The sequence below is a fragment of the Musca vetustissima genome, unplaced genomic scaffold (genome assembly GCF_032173495.1).
Source record: "Musca vetustissima isolate MV318-11 ecotype Yass unplaced genomic scaffold, APGP_CSIRO_Mvet_v1 utg278118, whole genome shotgun sequence".
Lineage (NCBI taxonomy): Eukaryota > Metazoa > Arthropoda > Insecta > Diptera > Muscidae > Musca > Musca vetustissima.
In genome coordinates, this window is record NW_026880277.1 from 738 (window position 1) to 21683 (window position 20946).

The 20946-nt window shown below is 34.6% G+C and overlaps 1 protein-coding gene across 1 annotated transcript; it reads left to right on the forward strand.

Annotated features, from left to right (window-relative positions):
* Positions 1-14524: 14524 nt before the first annotated feature.
* LOC133325797 (innexin inx7-like) lies at positions 14525-20576 on the forward strand. Its single transcript, XM_061534517.1, has 4 exons — positions 14525-14758; positions 14826-15006; positions 19677-20208; positions 20276-20576. Exons 1-4 carry the CDS (start codon positions 14525-14527, stop codon positions 20574-20576), a joined length of 1248 nt encoding a protein of 415 aa, XP_061390501.1.
* The last annotated feature ends 370 nt before the right edge of the window (positions 20577-20946 follow it).

Genomic DNA, 20946 nt, shown 5'->3' on the forward strand with positions numbered 1-20946 from the left:
ACGTCATACATTCCTAGCCATGGGAAAGCCAGGAGTCAAAGAACTGGCAATAGAACTGAACAGGTTAGTAGGCGTGTACAAGCGGAAAAAGAGGCTAGAACATCTGAAGTGTTGTAACATCAGTACCGGAGTGAGTAAATTGTGGGCAACGGTTAAGTCGCTCTCGAACCCAGGATGGAGAGGTCATCAGACTTTTGTCTCGTTTAACGACGTTGAAATGACAAATCCAAGGAGATGCGCGAGTTATTTTAACCGGCAGTTTGTAGAGCACCTTGAGAGTAACAGACGAAGTGAAGAGTACTGCTGGTCGTATACGCGAATTGATATCCAATTTCCCAGCAGCGGCAGATTATCAAATGAGCGTGATGAGCTTCGTCGTAATAACCCCTTAATCAGAGAACTGACAACGAAATTGAACAGGTTAGTCTGCGAACATCAGCGGAAAAAGAGGCTAGAACATCTGTAGTGTTATAATATCAGTACCGGGATGAGTTAATTGTGGGCAACGGTCAAGTCGCTCTGAGTCCAGGAAAGATCATCGGACGTTGTCTCAGTTAACAACTTTGAAGTGATCAATCCGAACACCCCGAATACGATATTTAAAGGAGGAACCACCCAACAATTTACGTTTGGAGATGCTGCTAGTGTCATAAGAAGCGGAAAATCATCCAAGGTGCTTGGTCCGGTAGGAATCTCTATGGTGAAGTGAAGTTGAGCATAACGCCGTACCTTCCTTAACCATGGGAAAACAACTTGGCAAGAGTTCAGTACCCAAATAAAAAGTCATTACAAAACAATAAAAAACGTCGTTAAGTGCGGCCAGACTATTCATACCCTCCAACATGATATGTACATTCAAAATACCACAAAACGATCGGGACTGAGGGCTACGCCATAATATAGTTTTAGGAAAAAGATTTAACTCTCACTACCTCAACTCTGTTGAAAAACTTTCCTAAACTACTCAAAATACCATAATTTTGGAAGTATGGACCAGCAGTGATAATTTTTTATAAAAATATTTGCTACCCAATTAGGAGTTCCGTAATAGGGGACTATACTAAAATAGCTATATATATATCATCAGACATACATACGGACATGGCTAAATCAACATTGAAGTTTATTCTGATCCGGAATATATGTATACATTATAGGGTCTCAGGTGAATATTAAGAGGTATGGCAAAGGTATGCTACGTGAAAATTGTAGTTTTATATCCTTCACCAAAATCTAATGGCCCTACAAATTACATAAAATCTTTTGTACCATTATATTGAGGAATTCCAAAAACATGGAAACACTCAGGTGAATTTTATATCATTAAAGAAAAGTGAATACTAGGTTACAGATATAAAGTTAGCAAGTGGGTCTTGGAACTTCAAAATACTTTAATTGAGGGGGAAACCTTTGTTTGGAGGCTATGCCAAAACAATGACATATCGACGCCTCCGAACCATAGTATGCTAAGTCGACTTAGCATGTTTTAAAGTTCTTTACGTTTTTAGATACTACGGTCCTTAATTTATATTCTCTGAAATTTTGGTAATCATCGGCCAATCGAAACCAAAGTTATAAGCAAAAATGTACTTAGCATGGCCCGTAAGTTATATGAAACTTCCATACTTTGAGAGGTTCTACTGAAAAACTCACTTTTCAGACTTAGCATACTATGGTTCGGAGGCGTCGATATATTGAAAAATTACTACCAATAAGTCTTTTCTCCTTTGAAATTCTTAAATGTCCATACTCATATTGGTTTGAAACTCTGTCTAGGAAATCAAAAAATGGCGAGACGCTTATATGGGGTTATGCCGAAACATTGACCTATATTGAAAATATTTCAGCGAGAATGTTTTTACCGCCACCCGTAGAGTCAAAAATAGAATTTAAAGAAGTACGGCAACCGTTATATGTGAGCTAAGACGGTTACTATACATATTTCTGACCTAATAATGAAATACAAATATTTATCATTAAAAAGGTTTTATTGTCCTCAAAGTACTTTACAGGAAGATTTTTACACTTTTTCATTCGTTTTCGCGAAGTTTCCACTTCGATTGAGACACCTTCAAAACATGGTCCTTGGGCGCTTTAACATCATCTACTGATTATGAAAATCTTTGACCACGTTGTTTTCTCAAGATTCAGGAACAAAAATGTTATTGGTTGTCAAGTCAGATCAGTACGGCGGATGATCCACGATGATGCCACGTATTGGTAGGTCAAAAAGGCAGCATTACATTGCGCATATGTGTGATAGATCGAATTGTCATGTGCACAACGATTCTTATTGTCTTGCTTGTTGTTGGAAGCTTTTTCGAAGACTTTTTCTAATCAAGCAGAACTGTCACCAAATTACCCGTATTGCCTAAGGGAGAAGCGATTTAATTGAATTTGAGTCGTCTTTGATCATCTGTGGTTATTTGATTCGAAGTACTTCAGTCGGTCACCTGTGGAATCTTACAAAAGTCATTTGTTTCGATGTACTTCTTCCAAGAACAAAATTCGTCGAATTTGGCTCGTTTTGTTTTCGGGCTCATATGAATAGATCCATGATTCGTCAACTGTGACAAACATACAAACGGCCTTTGAAGCACCGTGATCGTATATGAGCTTTATTTTTGAGCGATATTCAATGGAGTTGGGCAGTTTAGTTCACGGAGAGGCTCGATCTTTCTCATCCGTTTTTAAAAAATGGCACTAGTTCCTTAATATTGTTCCTTTGCTCAATATAGTTCTCTCTTTCCTTGTTTTTCGTTCATATAATTCCGTGTGAATTCTTTGGTGGATGGAAATTACCAAAAATGAAAATAAAATGTTGATTTAAGTTAAGATCATTGAAAGGGAGGAGATCAAATAAAGGAAAGTCCTGAAAAAGGAACTATAGGAAGTAATGAACTTGATCTAGTTCCTATCGTTCCTTTATCGGAACTCATTCATTCAATATTCAAATTGTGCGGTTTTTTCTTTACGACCATGCGTTCACACAATATCGAATGTATGTCGGTGAAAATGTGCCGAAGGATGCCTCTATGTCACGGAATCAATATTCTGTGAGACAGCGGGGGAACGTCGTGCAGTAAATACGATTTTGTCAGTGAATTGGGTCCCTGAAATACATGAACATAATCCGGAATTTCATAGAGAAATTTCTTTGACTGATGAGACCCATTTCTACCTCCGTTCCACTTAGCGTTGTATTTGGGTCTCCTGAAGGAATTGAGATAGAACTCTGAAATTTTGCATAGGGTTGTATATCGGTCCACGTTTAGGCATAGCTCCCATATAATGGCACCCCCCAATTTTCGGTATTTTAGGGTTCTTGAGAGCGTTTTTCAACCGAATTCGCTGAAATTTGGTACATTAGGTTCTTATTGGGTACTAAATGTCTCCACAAAAAATTATAAATATAGGTCCACTTTTTCTGGTAGCCCCCATATAGCGATACCTCCTAATTATCAGTATTTTAGGGGTTTTGATTGTATTTTCCGCCGAATTGGCTGTAATTTAGTATTTTGAGTTCTCTCTCCAAATCTCTCCACAAAATATTATGAATATAGGTCAATTTTTTCGGGTAGCCCCCATATAAGCGTACACCCAATTTTCGGTGTTTTGGGGTTCTTGAGCGCGGTTTTCAACCGAATTCGCTGCGATTTGGTATTTTATAGTCGTATATGGTTACAAATCTTCCTACCAAAAATTAATAATATACGCCCCCTTTTTGGCGTAGTCCCCATATAACTCCCTTTTTATGTTAAAATAGTTATCTGATTTGTTCCGCATTTTGGGTTTGGTTCTAAGACTCTGTTGTAATCATTTCACCTGCGGAGCATATCGAGATAAAAAACTAGAACGTAAGGTTCGATAATGAACTATATATGAACTATAGCCCGGATTTAGGCCCAGGCATAGCCCCTGTTGTGGACGTACCAGAAGGAGTGGACTGATATTCCCCATCTTGAACTAAGTTTGGAAGAAATAATAAGAAATCAAATTTTTTCTGAAACGGATTTGGTCCAAAGAAACATGGGGTGTAGAACCAATATTTCGATGACGCAAATTTTCACCGTGTCAAAATGTATACCCCCTCATTAGCCATAAGGCTGAGGGTATAAATATCCATTAATTCGTCGATATAATGTATTAGCTTGTGTTGATATTGGACTTTTATTTTTCTCCCGAATGCAAGGATGTAGCAACGTAAAATTTTGTTCATATCCTATTTAGGATAGTTATTTTAAATCTGTGCAGAGAAAATAGTTCTATTGTCACGGGTAAAAATTCGGGCCACAAAGGGTTAATAGCAGATTTTCCGCTTCCTTGCTAAATTTCGACTGTATATTTTTCATTTAACACTTAGTTTACAAAATGAGCAAATTGGATGTAACTTATTTCAAAAGAATAATTAAAAACATTACATAAATGTTTTTCAAGCCCAAAAAGGCATGAAACTCAACAATTCAGCTTGAGCCCGGCTGGAGTTTGAACCCTCGCTCCTATGACATCGCAAATGTTGTTCAACGCTTTCTAAGGGTTGTATGCCAGGGAAAATAATATTGTAGGTTGTATGGGAATGAAGTCCTTTACTGTAAGAAAAAATCTGCTCTGAAAATATATAATGGCAAATGTCGAACCTTGTTACGGTTGGGACCGATAAATCCCCCTTTTTTATGAGTCAAATTATTAACTTCAGTAAAAATCGGTATGTAATTAAAATTATTTCTCATATAGTCTCACAGCTTCATAAATTTGCTGCCATCATCACTGCGAAACAAAGAAATTGTCACATAATTTTATTTACGCTTATTTGGTTTTGATTTGTCACCCAATGTATAAATTCTCTTAAATTGGTGTCTGCAGTGATTTATGGTTTATCTTGTTTTGTCTTTTTTTTTTTTTTTTGTTCTCATTTCATTTTGCTGAAATTCCATCTAACACCAAGACCATATGTTGTTTATTTGCGCACGCTTGACATACTGAAATCTGATCATTGGCAACAAGGTCATCATCAGCAGATGAATAAGAAGAAGGATGTTAAATGTGTGAAGTAAATTAAGAACTCTTCCAACAAAATGGTGTTGACCAATAAAATTGTTTTTTTGACTTAATTACGTTGGCATATCTTATTTATGGTGTGATATTGAATTTCTTTGTTTTTATTTATTATTTTTAATATTTTTTTTTTTTTTTTTTGAGAAAGTGTAAAAAAAGATTAAGTGATCCTGAACGTAAACATGGTGTGTGCCAAAATTTGAGTTGTATATTCAAAATGTTATATTTGTTTAAAGGAGATATTTGTTTCGACGAAGTATAATTATTTGGAATGGGTGGTCCTTACGGATAGAATATAAAAAATCTGCATATTTGGGTACCATTTATGTATAGTTATGAACTATACTGATCACAATATTCTTTACTCGCAATATTCTTTAATGTCCCTTACCTAAACTATATTTTTGAACGAAGTAAAATGTAAGTGTATTTAGCCATGTCTGCCGACGTCACGATAGGTATTTTCCGTATTTGGATAGTCATTGTTGTTATTCTGTTTGGAATTCTAGTTATTCTTTCATGGTAAAGGATTTCTTTGCGGAAATGTTTCTATTTAAGTCCATGTTTTGATTTTGAAGGTCCTCTCTCCTTTTTCAACTGGAGAGGCTGTGCTTGGGTATTTCGGGTTCTATGTGGGTGTTGATAATGCCTACAAAGAAAACGTGCTATTTTCGATATCAATATCTTCAATACTTTCCCGATATAGGCCACTGTGACTTTTTATACCCTTCACCACACTGTGGTATTATGTCTTTGTGCATATGTTTGTAACATGCAAAAGGAAACGAGATAGACACATGGTTCCTTTTGAGAATATGCATAGAATCACTTTCTAAGTCGATTTATGCATGTCCGTCCGTCTGTCTGTCCATGTTAAATTGTAAACAAAGTAAACAAGTACAGCATTTATGATCCGAATTGGATGAAAGTTGGCATAGGTCACTTATTTGGCCCAAGGACGAACCCTATTGAAATTTGGGAAAATCGGTTCAGATTTAGATATAGCTCCCATATATAGTTTCGTTCGATTTTCAGTAAATGGGGTACCAAAGCTCCAAAATATGACCGATTGTCTCAAACTTTTGCACAACGTTTTGAAGTTAGTATAACCAACGGTATGGAAGTTTCGATGAAATCGGTTCAGATTTAAATATAGCTCTCATATATAGTTTCGTACGATTTTCAGTAAATAGGGAACCAAAGCTCCAAAATATGGCCGATTGGCTCAAAATTTTGCAGAACCTTCTGAAGTTAGTATAACTAACGGTGTGGAGAGTTTCGTTGAAATCGGTTCAGATTTAAATATAGCTCTCATATATAGTTTCGTACGATTTTCAGTAAATGGGGCACCAAAGCTCGAAAATATGGCCGATTGGCACATAATTTTGCAGAACGTGCTGAAATTAATGTTACATAACGTGTGTCACTTTTTATTGAAATCGGTTCAGATTTTGATATAACTCCATATATAGTTTCGTCCGATTTTCAGTTGATGGTCCACCACAGCTCCAAAATATGGCCGATGGGCACAAAATTTTGCACAACCTACTGTGCCAAATTTATATAACATAACATTGAAATCGGTTCTGATTTTGATATAACTCCGTATATATATATAGTCCGATTTGGAGTAAATAATGCAGCAAGGACGCAAAATATGGTCGATATGCTCAAAAAGCAAATGGTGCACCAACCTCCTCATTTTTGTCAGATGAACAAAAATGAGCAAAGAATGACGTAAAAGCGTTTTGTAGAAATGCAGACATAGCCCATATATATTTTCGACCGACTTCATGTTAATTGAGCTCCAAATAATCAAGATTGAGATTTGCTTTAAATTGATTTATATAATTTGCCCCATTGTAAACAAATGACTCTATAATGACACGTTTATGAATTGATCTAAATCGGTTCACGTTTATATCTATCTAATTTTATGTAATGGTCTTTTTGAATACACCCAAAGTGGTGAAGGGTATCATAAAGTCGGCCCCGTCCGACTTTACTACTTTCCTTACTGGTTTTTATTTCCGAACACAGGTTAGTAAACCTATACTTTATGTATGTTATCATGTGCTAGGTTTGGAGCTTAATCATTATATACGATTTATTAGTTCTTAGTTTAATACGTTTTCAAGATTATATCCAAGGTTTTTTTTAAACCTATTTGATATTAACCTTGTATAGTCTGACAAATATCCCTGCGAGTCTACTCATCCGATAAAATTCTTACGCAAGTTATATTTTTAATTAAATATACAATTTCCTCTTACTAAATTTCAATTTACAAGAAAACCACTTTATCAAACCTACTTCACTTTAATGATACCTGAAGTCTATCTAACACATTCGCAGTTTTGTAATCTTTTGAGACCCCGAAAAACAAAATTTAGGAAAAAATAATATAACGAAAAATAGAACATTTTAAATGGCCACTTAATCTACGAATTGATAACATTTTCATTTGAGAAAACTAACCAACACACAAACCAAACAAAAATTTGTATTTATGACAAAACCAAAAATTTGTATTTCGTAGTAAATTTATGACAAAACCAAAAAATGGTTTTTATCAAATCAGAAACCATAAACATGATATGACGAAGTAATGAATAAATTTTAAAATGACTTGGAAAAACAATCTTAGTAACCATTCGTAAATTGTTTATAGCAGGTGTTGATTGTATATAACTGAAATACAAAGAAACAAACTATGACGTTCAATCTATATACTCATTAAAATGATAACAAAATTCATTTCGGCAAAAAAAAAAAAAAAAAAAAATAATTCATTAAACTATTTTTATTTTATGATGAATTATTCATTGAACCGAAAATAGATAGGCAGTGTGAATTGCCGTAAATTGTTATGAGTTTCCGTTTCCGCTGAGGCATGGAATGCTTAATATTCAAAGAAAATGCAAACAAATCAAATAAAAATATTTTAAACCAGTAAGAAAATAGTAAAGTCGATTGCGTATAATTGGACAAATTTATATAAATCGATTTAGATCAAACTTGATAAACGCAATTCGGTAGGCCGCACTCTTTAAAATTTAATCTCAATCAGACCAGACACCAGTTAATAATATATATGGAAGCTGTGTCTACATCTGCACTAATTAAAAAAGCTATAGCGGTTCTAGACTCAATTTGATACGTTTCGTGTCTACCGGTGCAAAATTTAGCTAAAATACAACGAAAATATAAATGAGAGCTATATCTAAATCTGATTCGATTTCAACAAAATTTTGTGTCATTCGTACAAACTTTGGGTCTTTAGTACACACTTTACATAAAAACGAATGAAAATATATATGGGAGCTATATCTAAATCTGAACCGATTTTCACGAAATTTAACACACATCATTCTGGACGCAGTTCAGTTAAAATCTGTCGAAAATATACATGGGAACTGTTCCAAAAAGCTGAACCGATTTTTATGAAGCTTATCGGACATTATTCTATACTCAATTCAGAACGCATGCCAAATTTCGTGCTAATCGAAAGATTTATAGGGACTTTGGTACACCATTTACATTAAATCGGACGAAAATATATATGGGAGCTATATCTAAATCTAGACCGATTTTCAGGACACACATCATTCTAGACCTAATTCATTACGCTATGCCAAATTTCGTGGAAATCGAAAGATATATAGGGGCTTTTGTTACACCAATTACATTAAGTCGGACAAAAAAATATATGTGAGCTATATCTAAATCTGAACAGATTTTCACGAAACTTGGCACACATCATTCTAGACCTACTTCAGTACACTATACAAAATTTTGTGCATATCGAAATATATATAGGGGCTTTTGGTACACCATTTACATTAAGTCGGACAAAAAAATATATGTGAGCTATATCTAAATCTTGACCGATTTTCAGGAAACTTTGACCTAATTCATTACGCTATGCCAAATTTCGTGCTAATCGAAAGATATATAGGGACTTTGGTACATCATTTACATTAATTCGGACGAATACATATATATGGGAGTCAGCAACTGAGACGATTTTTCCCAATATCAATAGGGTTCGTCCTTGGACCAAATAAATGAGCTGTGCCAGATTTCATCCAATCCGAAACTAAAATGCGACATGTACTTTGTTTACAATTTAACATGGACAGGCGGGCGGACGGACATGCATAAATCGACATAGCAAGTGATTCTATGCATATTCTCAAAGGAACCATGTGTCTATCTCGTTTCCTTTTGCATGTTACAAACATATGCACAAAGACATAATACCCTTACCACAGTGTGGTGAAGGATACAAAAATTCCGTTTTTTGCTGATCCTTTATTTTTTGTTAAATCTACCTATCTAAAAAATATTTTTTTGAAAGTATTAAAAAAAATAGAATTACATTCTTTAGAATCTGATAATAACTCTGATATCATTTTTATCATTTCTGGGCCTTCACCATCTTCTTCTTCTTCTGTGTAATTCCCGGCAAAAATGTCATTGAAGTTTTGAAAACAATTGACGTGATTGCACTGCACTGTATCTCCATCAGAAAAAATAAAAACAAAAAGCAAACAAATGTTGCGCTCATTGTTTGTTCATTCCGTCAGTCAACATCTTCATGGACAAGATTGCTAAGTTCTGAGTTACGCTTTCATTTTGTATCTTATCACTGAAAAAAAAACGAGAGAATGTTTGCTTAGATCGTTTGTTGTTGCTGGCTATGGGTTGTGTGTGTGGCCCCATTTTCAAACTAAGTATTGCGACAGATATGAATACTTAACACACTATTTACAATGATGAATGTGGCGACACCACCAAACATTACCGATCACATTCGAAGTGTTTTTATTTTTCTTTCTCGTTCTTACTATTCTGATAAAAATAGTTAGGGGTTTGAAAATAAATATTGAAGCGAAGATATTATTTGTCTGATGGTGCCTCGACCAATTAAAAAAATACATGAATATAATTCTATCCAATATACAATACCTAGGGACTTACATACAAATTTTAAGGAGCCAGAGCTATGAATTAATATTTTTTTCTGAGACTAAGATTTTTTCGCTTTTTTTGATAACTAATTTAAAATGAATTGTAAAACTTATTTTAAAAGGTGTATATCATTTTCCAAATATGTGGACTTTAGTATTAATACTCCTTTCAAATAATTTATCATAGTTTAAGCAACTGTATTAAATATTCTCTTTCAAAACAACAAAAGCCAAAATATTTGCATACAAATATGGAAATGATAACATTTTGTAAACAATTATGAGTCAGTGACTCTTCGTTGAATTTAAAAAAAAAAAATTGATTTCAATATCAGTGTGGAGGAAAAAGGGTAATAAACAAAGACTTTAAATTTAATTTTATTGCGACATTTATTTTTTGTAAACAATAAATATTTATTTTGTGTAAGAAATATTAACTAGGATTTAGTTCTCAATCAAAAAGGATCACAGGCTGAAATACACTTTGGAGAATGATATATTGTAAGCATATACACTCTATCATGGGTATATCAGTAATAAAAAAAAATAAAAAAAGACCAGTAAGGAAAGTTCAAAAGTCGGACGGGGCCGACCACCACTTTGGGTACATGCAAGACATGCTAATTTCTACAAAATCCTGTAGATAGAACGGACATAGAATCTTTGGAGGACCATTGAGATGAAATCGGGCGAAATTAAATGTGCTATCTAGATTGAACCATTTGAAAAACCCCATACACATACCATTCTGAAATCAATGAAAAATTGTATGTCAAACGGACAGACTTGGATTCTTCGGTATACCATTTGTACGGAATCGAGTCAAATTATGTATGTAACCGTTGCATACACCATTTGTTTTTTGTAATCACTATATTCAATTTAATACCCTCTGCCAAATTTCGTGTGACCAACATTTACATAAAATCGAACGAAAATATATATATATATATATATAAGACCTATGTCAAAATCTGAACCGATTTCAATAAACCTTATCACGCATCATTTTTTTCTCAATAGGATTCGCTATGCAAAAATTTACTCAATCAGACAAATATTGGGAGTTTGTTGTTGTATCATTCATAAAAAATCGGAGGAAACTATATATGGGGGCTATATCTAAATCTGAACCGATTTTAACAAAACTTCGCAGACATTAGCCTGGACCTAGTTCAGAACTCTGTGCAAAATCTTGTGCCAATCGGACAAATGTTGGGAGTTTGGTGTATCATTCACATAAAATCGGACGACTATATATATATATATATATGGGAGCTATATCTAAATTTGAACCGATTTCAACCAAACATAGCAAACATCAATCTAGACCTAATTCAATACTCTGTGCAATATTTGTTATCAATCGGACCAATATTAGGAGTTTGGTGGACTATTTACCTAAAATCGGACGAAACAATATATGAAAGCTATATCTAAATCTAAACCGATTTTAACAAAACTTCGCAGACATCAATCTGGAACTAAATCAGTACTCTGTGCAAAATTTTGTCCCAATCGGACAAATATTGGGAGTTTGGTGTATCATTCACCAAAAAATCGGACGAAACTATATATGGGAGCTATATCTAAATCTGAACCGATTTTAACAAAACTCGGCACACACAAGCATATTCCTGATTCAGTGCTCTGTGCAAAATGTTGTGCCAATCGGACAAATATTGGGAGTTTGGTGTATCATTCACAAAAAATCGAACGAAACTATATATGGGAGCTATATCTAAATGTGAACCGATTTTAACAAAACTTCGCAGACATCAGCCTGGACCTAGTTCAGAACTCTTTGCAAAATGTTGTGCCAATCGGACAAATGTCGGGAGTTTGGTGTATCATTCACAAAAAAACGGACGACTATATATATGGGAGCTATATCTAAATCTGAACCGATTTCAACCAAACATAGCACACATCAATCTAGACCTAATTCAATACTCTGTGCAAAATTTTTTATCAATCGGACCAATATAGGGAGTTTGGTGCACTATTTACCTAAAATCGGACGAAAATTGTGCAAAATTTTGTCCCAATCGGACAAATATTGGGAGTTTGGTGTATCATTCACCAAAAAATCGGGCGAAACTATATGTGGGAGCTATATCTAAATCTGAACCTGTTTTAACAAACCGCCGCACACATCAGCATGGACCTGATTCAGTGCGCAGTGCAAAATTTTGTCCAAATCGGACAAATTTTGGAAGTTTTGTGCATCATTAACATACAATCGGACGAAACTATATATGGGAGCTATATCCAAATATGAACCGATTTTCAACCAATTTCAATAGGGTTCGTCCTTGGGCCAAATAAGTGAACTGTGCCAAATTTCATCCAAATCGGATCATAAATGCGACCTGTACTTTGTTAACAAAAATACATGGACGGAAGGACGGACGGATAGACGGACATGCGTAAATCGACTCAGAAAGTGATTCTATGCATATTCTCAAAAGGAACCATGGGTCTATCTCGATTCCTTTTGCCTGTTACAAACATATGCACAAAGACATAATACCCTGTACCACAGTGTGGTGAAGGGTATAAAAAATGTAAATGATAAATTAAATTGTATATTAGGTTTTGTTTGAGAGGTTCAGTAGAATATTCGTTAAAAAAATCCGCGACTTTTGTAGCCTTTTGTAAAAATCCCCGCCTATAATAGGACTTGAAAAAATACTCGCCTATAATAGGACTTGAAAAAATATTCTTTAAAAAATACTCGCCTATAATAGGCATTAAGGAAATAATCTTTAAAAAATCCACGCATATAATAGGCCTTGAAAAAATATTCTTTAAAAAATCCACGCATATAATAGGCCTTGAGGAAATAATCTTTAAAAAATCTACGCATATAATAGGCTTTGAAAAAATATTCTTTAAAAAATCCATGCCTTTTTTAGGCCTTGAAATAATATTCTTTAAAAAATCCATTTACATAGTGGAGTTTTAAAAAATGTTCTTCAAAAAATCCAGGACAGGTCATATCCAGGGGGATCATTCAAAAATAGCCTCCATATGTCAAAGTGGTGTGAAATGCTGCTAGAAACCTAGAAAAAAATACCTCAACAATTTTTAGTATGAAGATTTAGATTTATTTTTTTAAAGGACAGTGATCGTATCATTCATTCGCCTTTTGTAGCCTTTAAAAAATATTCTTTAAACATAACCCCCGCCTTTGTAATCCTTAAAAAATCCACGCCTATAATAGGTCTTGAAAAAATATTCTTTAAAAAATCCACGCCTATAATAGGCCTTGAGGAAATAATCTAAAAAATCTACGCATATAATAGGCCTTGAAAAAATATTCTTTAAAAAATCCATGCCTTTTTCAGGCCTTGAAAAACTATTCTTTAAAAAATCCACGCCAATAATAGGTCTTGAGGAAATAATCTTTAAAAAATCTACGGATATAATAGGCCTTGAAAAAATATTCTTTAAAAAATCCATGCCTTTTTCAGGCCTATTCTTTAAAAAATCCACGCCTTTTTTTAGGCATTGAAATAATATTCTTTCATAGTGGAGTTTTAAAAAATATTCTTCAAAAAAATCCAGGACAGGTCATATCCATACCTATTTTATCATCCCCTTTGAGTCTTCAGAGTCTTATATCCAGTCTTATTATTTATATATTTATTTTGCAATATAGTTTGAATTATTGTGTGTCTGCTTAAAAAATTTATTATTTCGTAATTTGTCTTTAAGTCGATATTGTTTACCTCTGCAGTCACAGATGTTCAAATAAATCAATCAGAAATAATAATAAAAATCCGTAAGTCAATCCAAAAACAGTAGAGCATGCTAAATAAATTTCCAACGTCTTCATTTCGATTTCTATGTCTGTGAAAAAAAAGAGAGAATATTTTCATAACGATCCAATTTTCTAGTTTAACTCAAATTTCACTATGAGGCAATGTTATCTTATCAAAATATTTTTTGATGGAAACTGAAAAAAAGAGTTCACTTCACAATAATAGTAAAATCCGAAAATTTTAACTCAAAACTTTGTGAAGAAATACAAACGAAGTGCTGTGTAGGCATGTCCGTGTATTTTTTTTCAATCCATATTTTGTTTTTATCAGAGAAAAAGTACTGACGAAGTGTTGAAACGAAATACCGAAAGAAAACACAGCGTTCTAGTTTTTGCTCAGAACTTCTGAGGGACGTGCGACAGCTATGGACTGATATGGGATATTGGAGAATAAGTTCAGTTGACGAAATGAATTACGAACGTTATGAGGATAGCGGAGTAATTTGAACGCGATATATCGACGTATATTTGCAAAGACTGAAAAAAAGAACGACAATTATTTTTTTTATTTTCGAATTCGAATAAAAAAAATTAATCTAAAATTATTGTGACATCAAAACATTTAGAAAGTTCTATTTTCAATTAGTTTGTGAAATTTTAGAAAATTATAATTATTGTGCAAGTGATTTTGTCATAAGAAAAATTAAAAAAAAAATAAATCCAGTCCAAAATGTTAAGTACCTTTAGTTCAGTGACACCGTTTTTGAAATTCAACCCGAAACGGGTAACTATTGACAATTTTGTCTTCAAATTACATTATCGTTGGACCTTCGTTATATTGATTGTGGCCACAATATTGGTGTGCTCACGTCAATATATTGGTGAACACATCAAGTGTATATCGGATACCATACCCGCACATGTTGTCAATACTTATTGTTTCTTCACGCCAACATTTACTTTGGTAAGTACAATTTTATCAAGCCAATAAGAATATTTGAAATAGTAAAAAGTTAAAAATATTATTCTAGGTCCGCCATTTAAATAATAGTGCATTAGAATCTGGTGCCATATTCCAGCCGGGTATTGGACCCTATGAAACGCAGGAGGAACCTATAAAGCGTCATGCCTACTACCAATGGGTACCATTTGTACTCTTCGGGCAAGCGTTGTTCTTTTATATTCCTCATGCGTTATGGAAATCATGGGAAGGTAAGTCACTTAAAATAAATCTAAACACTTTTATTTTTGTATCCTACACAACTACACATACACGGCTATATCATACATCAATAAGCACTTAGTTCAATTGAATTATCGGACTATTTACATCTATGTTACCATTAAATAATAATAATGGTACAATAATCATATGGTTTTATACATACACAACTAACACTGGACTTAAATCTTAGCGGAGGTAGTTTTACAGACACTCCAATGAGAAAATGCGGCTCTACCCATATATGTAGGCTATGTCAATACATACATTGTGTAAAAAAAAACAAGTGAACAAAGCGTTAAGTTCGGCTCGGTGGATATCCTTCACCGTAGATAAACTGACAGATACTTGAAATGAAAATATAGGGAAGATACCAAAAAGTGGACCTATACCGATAATTCTTCAAACCCATTTATGTACCGATTTTATTATGTACACCAAATACAAATTTCAGCAAATTTTAATGAGGATTTTTCTTAAAATCTGAGAAACCCAAAGAGTGGAATAATACTAATAACACATGGTAGAGTAAAAATGCTCAAATTACTGCAATTTAGAGCGCAAATTTAGAGCGCAAAGGGGGACCAATATTAATAACATAGTGTAGAAATTACCGAATATTTGGAGTTACTTTATATGAGGGCTATGCTATGCCTAACGGGGGACCAATATTAATAACATAGTGTAGAAATTACCGAATATTTGGAGTTACTTTATATGAGGGCTATGCCTTATTTATGACCGATATATGTAAAATTCGAACCCAATCTTTTAGTTTTGTATCTCAATTCTTTCCTTCAGGAGGTATCATTATATGTAGGAGATGCCTATATGCCTGCCAATATATTTCATTATCGTCAGGTTCGAGTTTTTATCACTATATCTGAAGAAGACGGAACTTTGTAGGGTAAAAACTGACTCTTCCGAGTATCGACTAACCCAACACACGGAGCAAACTAGCTATTTTAATATAAAAAAGGGGGCTATATGAGACTACGCCAAAAAGGGAGATTTGTTACCATATAAAGCTACAAAATGCCATATTACGAATTCGGTTGAAAAACGCGCTCAAAGACCTCAAAATACCGAAAATTGGGGGTACGCTTATATGGGGTCTACCAGCAAAAATTGACCTATATTTATATTATTATTATTATTTTTAGTAGAGAGATTTGCTACCCAATAAGAACTCAAAATACTAAATTACAGACAATTCGGTCAACAAATTCGATCAAAATCCCCAAAATACTGAAACATGGGGGGTACCATTATATGGGGGCTACCACAAAAATGGACCGCTATTTATAATTTTTAGTGGAGATATTTGGTACCAAATAAGAAGCCAATGTACCATATTTCAGCGAATTGGGTTGGAAAACGTGCTCAAGAACCCCAAAAATACCGAAAATTGGGAGTGCCCTTATATAGGGGCTACCAGAAAAAAAGACCTATATTTGCAATTTTTAGTGGAGAGATTTACTACCCAATAAGAACTTACAGCCAATTCGGACGAAAAATGCGATCAAAATCCCTAAAATACTGAACATTGGAGGGTACCGTTATATGGGGGCTACCAGAAAAAGTGGACCGATATTTATAATATATATACTTTATAGGGTGGGAAATGATTATTTCGATGCGATACAAACGGAAAACCTAAACTAATATACCTTCCATATTATGATGGAGGGTATAAAAAACGAGTACAGAACTATCATTCGGGGTTGCCGTTAGATGTATACCGTCACGTATGGTTTACAGAGATAGGCGGGATTACTATCGAGGTGCAGTATTTTTTTTTTAATTTTTTTTTTATTTTTATTTAAAATTTTTCATAATTGTGACAATTTGTGGGAGAGGTATCAGATATGATGGAGCTATGTAGCCGATAATGCACCCAATTTAATTGGCAATATTTGCAAGTTATTAATTAATTAGTTATCGCATGGTATTATACAATTAATTTCAGTATCATTTGGAAAATTTTATGAAGGAGGTGCCAGAAAGATTATACAGATTTGTATCAAATCGAACATTCGCTTGATATTAGATTTGGCAAACTTTAAAAATGTTGACCATTTTAGGTATATGTTTCTTTATCACCATTTGGGTGCAGGTACCAGAATGAGTGCACCGATAGGTCCCATCTTCAACTAGATTTAGAGTTGATAAAAATAATGTGATTTGTAGATTTTGGGTCAAATCCATTCGCTAAATATAAATATTATAAATCTTCGGCCTTGATATAGGATTAATTATTATATGCTTGTTACAAAACGGTTGTTCCATAAGTCGAGCTTAAAAAAGATTTCCAAGCGCGTCGGTCTTGTGCCCATCTCCTCCAATTTGAAACACCATGTTCCGAGATGTTGTCTTCTACTTCGTCTTTCCATCTAATTCGTGGCCTTACCCTTCGGCGTGAACCATCAGTATGCTCGCTTTTATATGTCTTTTCAGCTGGGGGCATTCTCACTCATTCGCACAACATGGCCTAGCCACCGTAGTCGCTACAGCTTGATACGACTGACTATGTCGATGTCCGCGTATAGATTGGCTCGTGGTTCATTCGACACCGATATTCACCGTCGACGCAGGTCGGCCTGTGGATCGAAGAAAATGGCACATGTACCCATGCCACACGGGTAGTTGGCCAACACTATCCTTTTCCGAATTTCAAAACTGATGTCAGAACCACTTTGGCAGACTGCTTCTCAATTTGTTCAAAGGTGGCTGTTGGCGCTCGCAATGTTCGACCCATTACCATTTCTGTGCACCTTTGCCTCTTATATGACCTTTTCCAGCAGGATGTTCAAGAGAGCCTACGACAAACTGCCTCCTTGTCTGAATCCTCGTTCATTATAAAGGGCTGAGAGAGGTCCTTTCCGACTTTCCGACCTGCTAACCTTATGTCAGTTAAAGTTATCCTGCATAGCCGTATTAATTCTGCAGGAATGCCAAACGCAGACATGGCTTTAAACACCTCTGAACGTATAGGACTGTCGAATGCTGCTTTATATAGTCGACAAATATGGGGAAATGTGTCGACTTAAATTTAAAATGCTGGTGTTTGTAGGACTCATGAAGCCTCTCTGGAATGTTTGATTTTAATTATATACTATGAGACTTCCTGTTGGATCGATTGGTTTTGCCAATTCTCTGAAATCTTGCTAATGGGCTTTCACACGGTTAGAGTACGGCGTTCAGAGTCAAGTGGCATTTTTATGAACATGATCACGTAAACCCACTGATTTTCCCTATTTATACCCCTATTGTTTTGGTAATGATGGGTTTATGATTGTCTGTTTTTCTGGTCGCTCTAGAGGTCACAATTATCAAATTATAGACGAAGAAAGGAATTTGGCCAAGGAACAAGCATGGCTTTTCACGATATTAGGTCAATATTTATGGCGTCAAATGGACGCGGACTATTGTGTGATAAACGGAAAATGTGCATTCTATGGCATCTGAAGGACTTGCAAAAACAGGTTGTACAAACGATGTTTGCTTATCAGCGATGCCACACAAGCGATATTCAGTGGTGTGGGTCACAATTTTGGACTTTTGGATTTCGCCGCTTTAACCGATAGGTCGTTAGGAACGATTTCGACTGTATTTACAGGTTGGACTATGCTATGATTGTGTTGGACACACGTTGTGGGAGTAATTTTCGTTCTCTCGGTACAAATCGTAGATGTTAAAGCATTGCAAAGAATGCAACATTTTCGATGTCGAGAATAATGTTGAGTTCGAACACAGAACTAAGATTTTATTGGTACTCTCCAAAAGCGCCCACGGGCGACTGTTTGGCGAACGCTGGTCTATGTATTCTGATATTCTTTAGTATTATTATTACCGCACTAGAGGGTGTAAATGATGTGCTGATCGTTTTTTATACGAAGTTCGGTTATCGTCAAGAACTATAATTTTCGACAATGATCAGATGATATTTTGAGAATGAAATGAACAAAACTTAATTTTTGTCAAGTTTTCTAGTCGCTCTGGAATGAACGGTCAATATTTAGCGCGTCAATTGAACCAAACCTTTTTTTTTTGTTTAAAATAACAAAATTTGAATCTGGAAAGACGCGATTCGGAAAATAATGTCACGAAGGAGTTGTTAACTTTAATCGGTCATGAGAGCGCAAATATTGCGAAAGATTACCCATGCATGGAATATAGATCCGCAGAAACTTAGAGCTCAGTGGTAGTTGTGTATGGTATTATAGGGTCGGCCCCGTCCGACTATACCGCTCAAATCACTGGGTTTCAATTCGATTGTTAACTTAATTTAGTAGTATTTAATTTTCTCAGACCATCAGCAACCTCCCAGCAGACAATTTACAATGACATGATCGCCATATAAAGGCATCGGCCTTTTTAATCTAAATTTCCTAGTCAGCCTAGAAGTACTAGACATTAAAATACGACATATTCAAATTATTTGCATATTTAAATGTCTAAATATTCAATATTAACATATCTGAATATAAACCCATTTATAATATATTACCTGGTAGTTGAGAACTTTATTTGACTACTAGATTTTTATTCGCCAATTTCCCAAAATATTTAATTATTGACGTACCCGACATTACATCACATAATCTGAATCATCGTTTATTTTATATTTTACGTTATTTTATTCTTTTCTACTTTTCAGGTGGTCGCATTAAGGCCCTCGTCTTCGGTTTACGCATGGTTGGCCTCTCCAAATATTTGAAGAATAAAAGTCTGCAAATTGGTAAATTGAATATTCCATCGGAAGAGGAAACGGAAATGCGTGTCAAAGATATACGTCGGACGATGATTGATCGTATGCGGCTGAATCAATCATGGGGTGCTCATTTGGTATTTGCTGAAATTCTCAACTTGCTGAATTTGATTTTACAAATCTATTGGACTGATAAATTCTTGGGTGGTGCCTTCCTATCATTGGGTCCCAAAGTATGGCATGAACGTTGGAACAATGACATGGATGCGCTGGATGTTGTTTTCCCCAAAGTGACCAAGTGTCATTTCCATAAATATGGTGCTAGTGGTTCGCTACAAATGCACGATACTCTCTGCGTAATGGCTTTGAACATCATCAATGAGAAGATTTACACGATTCTATGGTTTTGGTATCTTTTCATTTTTGCTGCCACCGTTTCGGGACTGATTTGGCGGATTTTCACTTTGTTCTTTTATAAGAGGTAAGGGGAGGAAATAATGTTCATGTTTAATTCAATTTGTTTAATATAAAATTTTCTTTAATTGCAGCACCAAATTCACCCGTTATTGCTTGTATTGGGCCAAACCTGGCCGCCTGGACGATAAGGAAATTTCATTGGTTGTACGCAAATGCAACTTCTCAAATTGGATGTTTTTGTTCTTTTTGCGTAAAAACCTCTCCGAATTTTTATTCAATAAAGTTATAAGCCATTTGTCGAGTGAATTCCCTGATGAACAACGTGAAAATACTTTCAATGCTGCCATAGATCCAACCCACATGCAAACAATGCGCATCGATGAGGTTGACAAGCCCTTGCTAACCAAGCCAAGCGGAAGTAAAATGGATTAAGACAATAATTTCCATTTGTTTTAATTTTCCAGTGGAAAACACAACCAAATTGTTTTTTTAAATATATTTTTAAGTACGAATATTATGTAGTTAAGTCTTATTATTTTCTGTTTTTGTATACAAATGTTTTGCCAAAGAAAAATACACATAATTTTTAAAAGATATTTACTTTTTCATTACCTAGTGGTCTTAATATTTTGCATATTAATTTTCAAGGAAATAAATTTTAAAATATCAAATTGTCATTACAATTATGACCAAGTTAATTACGGTCATAGCTTGGTTACAAAAGGTAATTAAACACTCTCATGGCCAGGTAAACACAAATGCTGAAAATTTTGCGGACGCAAATTTCGGTAATTAAATTTTA

Excerpts from the sequence above, each read along its gene's own strand:
- LOC133325797 (XM_061534517.1), top strand. The coding sequence starts at position 14,525 with ATGTTAAGTACCTTTAGTTCAGTGACACCGTTTTTGAAATTCAACCCG. Across the intron at positions 15,007-19,676 it reads GTTATGGAAATCATGGGAAG|GTGGTCGCATTAAGGCCCTC; the intron begins GTAAGTCACTTA and ends TCTACTTTTCAG. Across the intron at positions 20,209-20,275 it reads ACTTTGTTCTTTTATAAGAG|CACCAAATTCACCCGTTATT; the intron begins GTAAGGGGAGGA and ends CTTTAATTGCAG.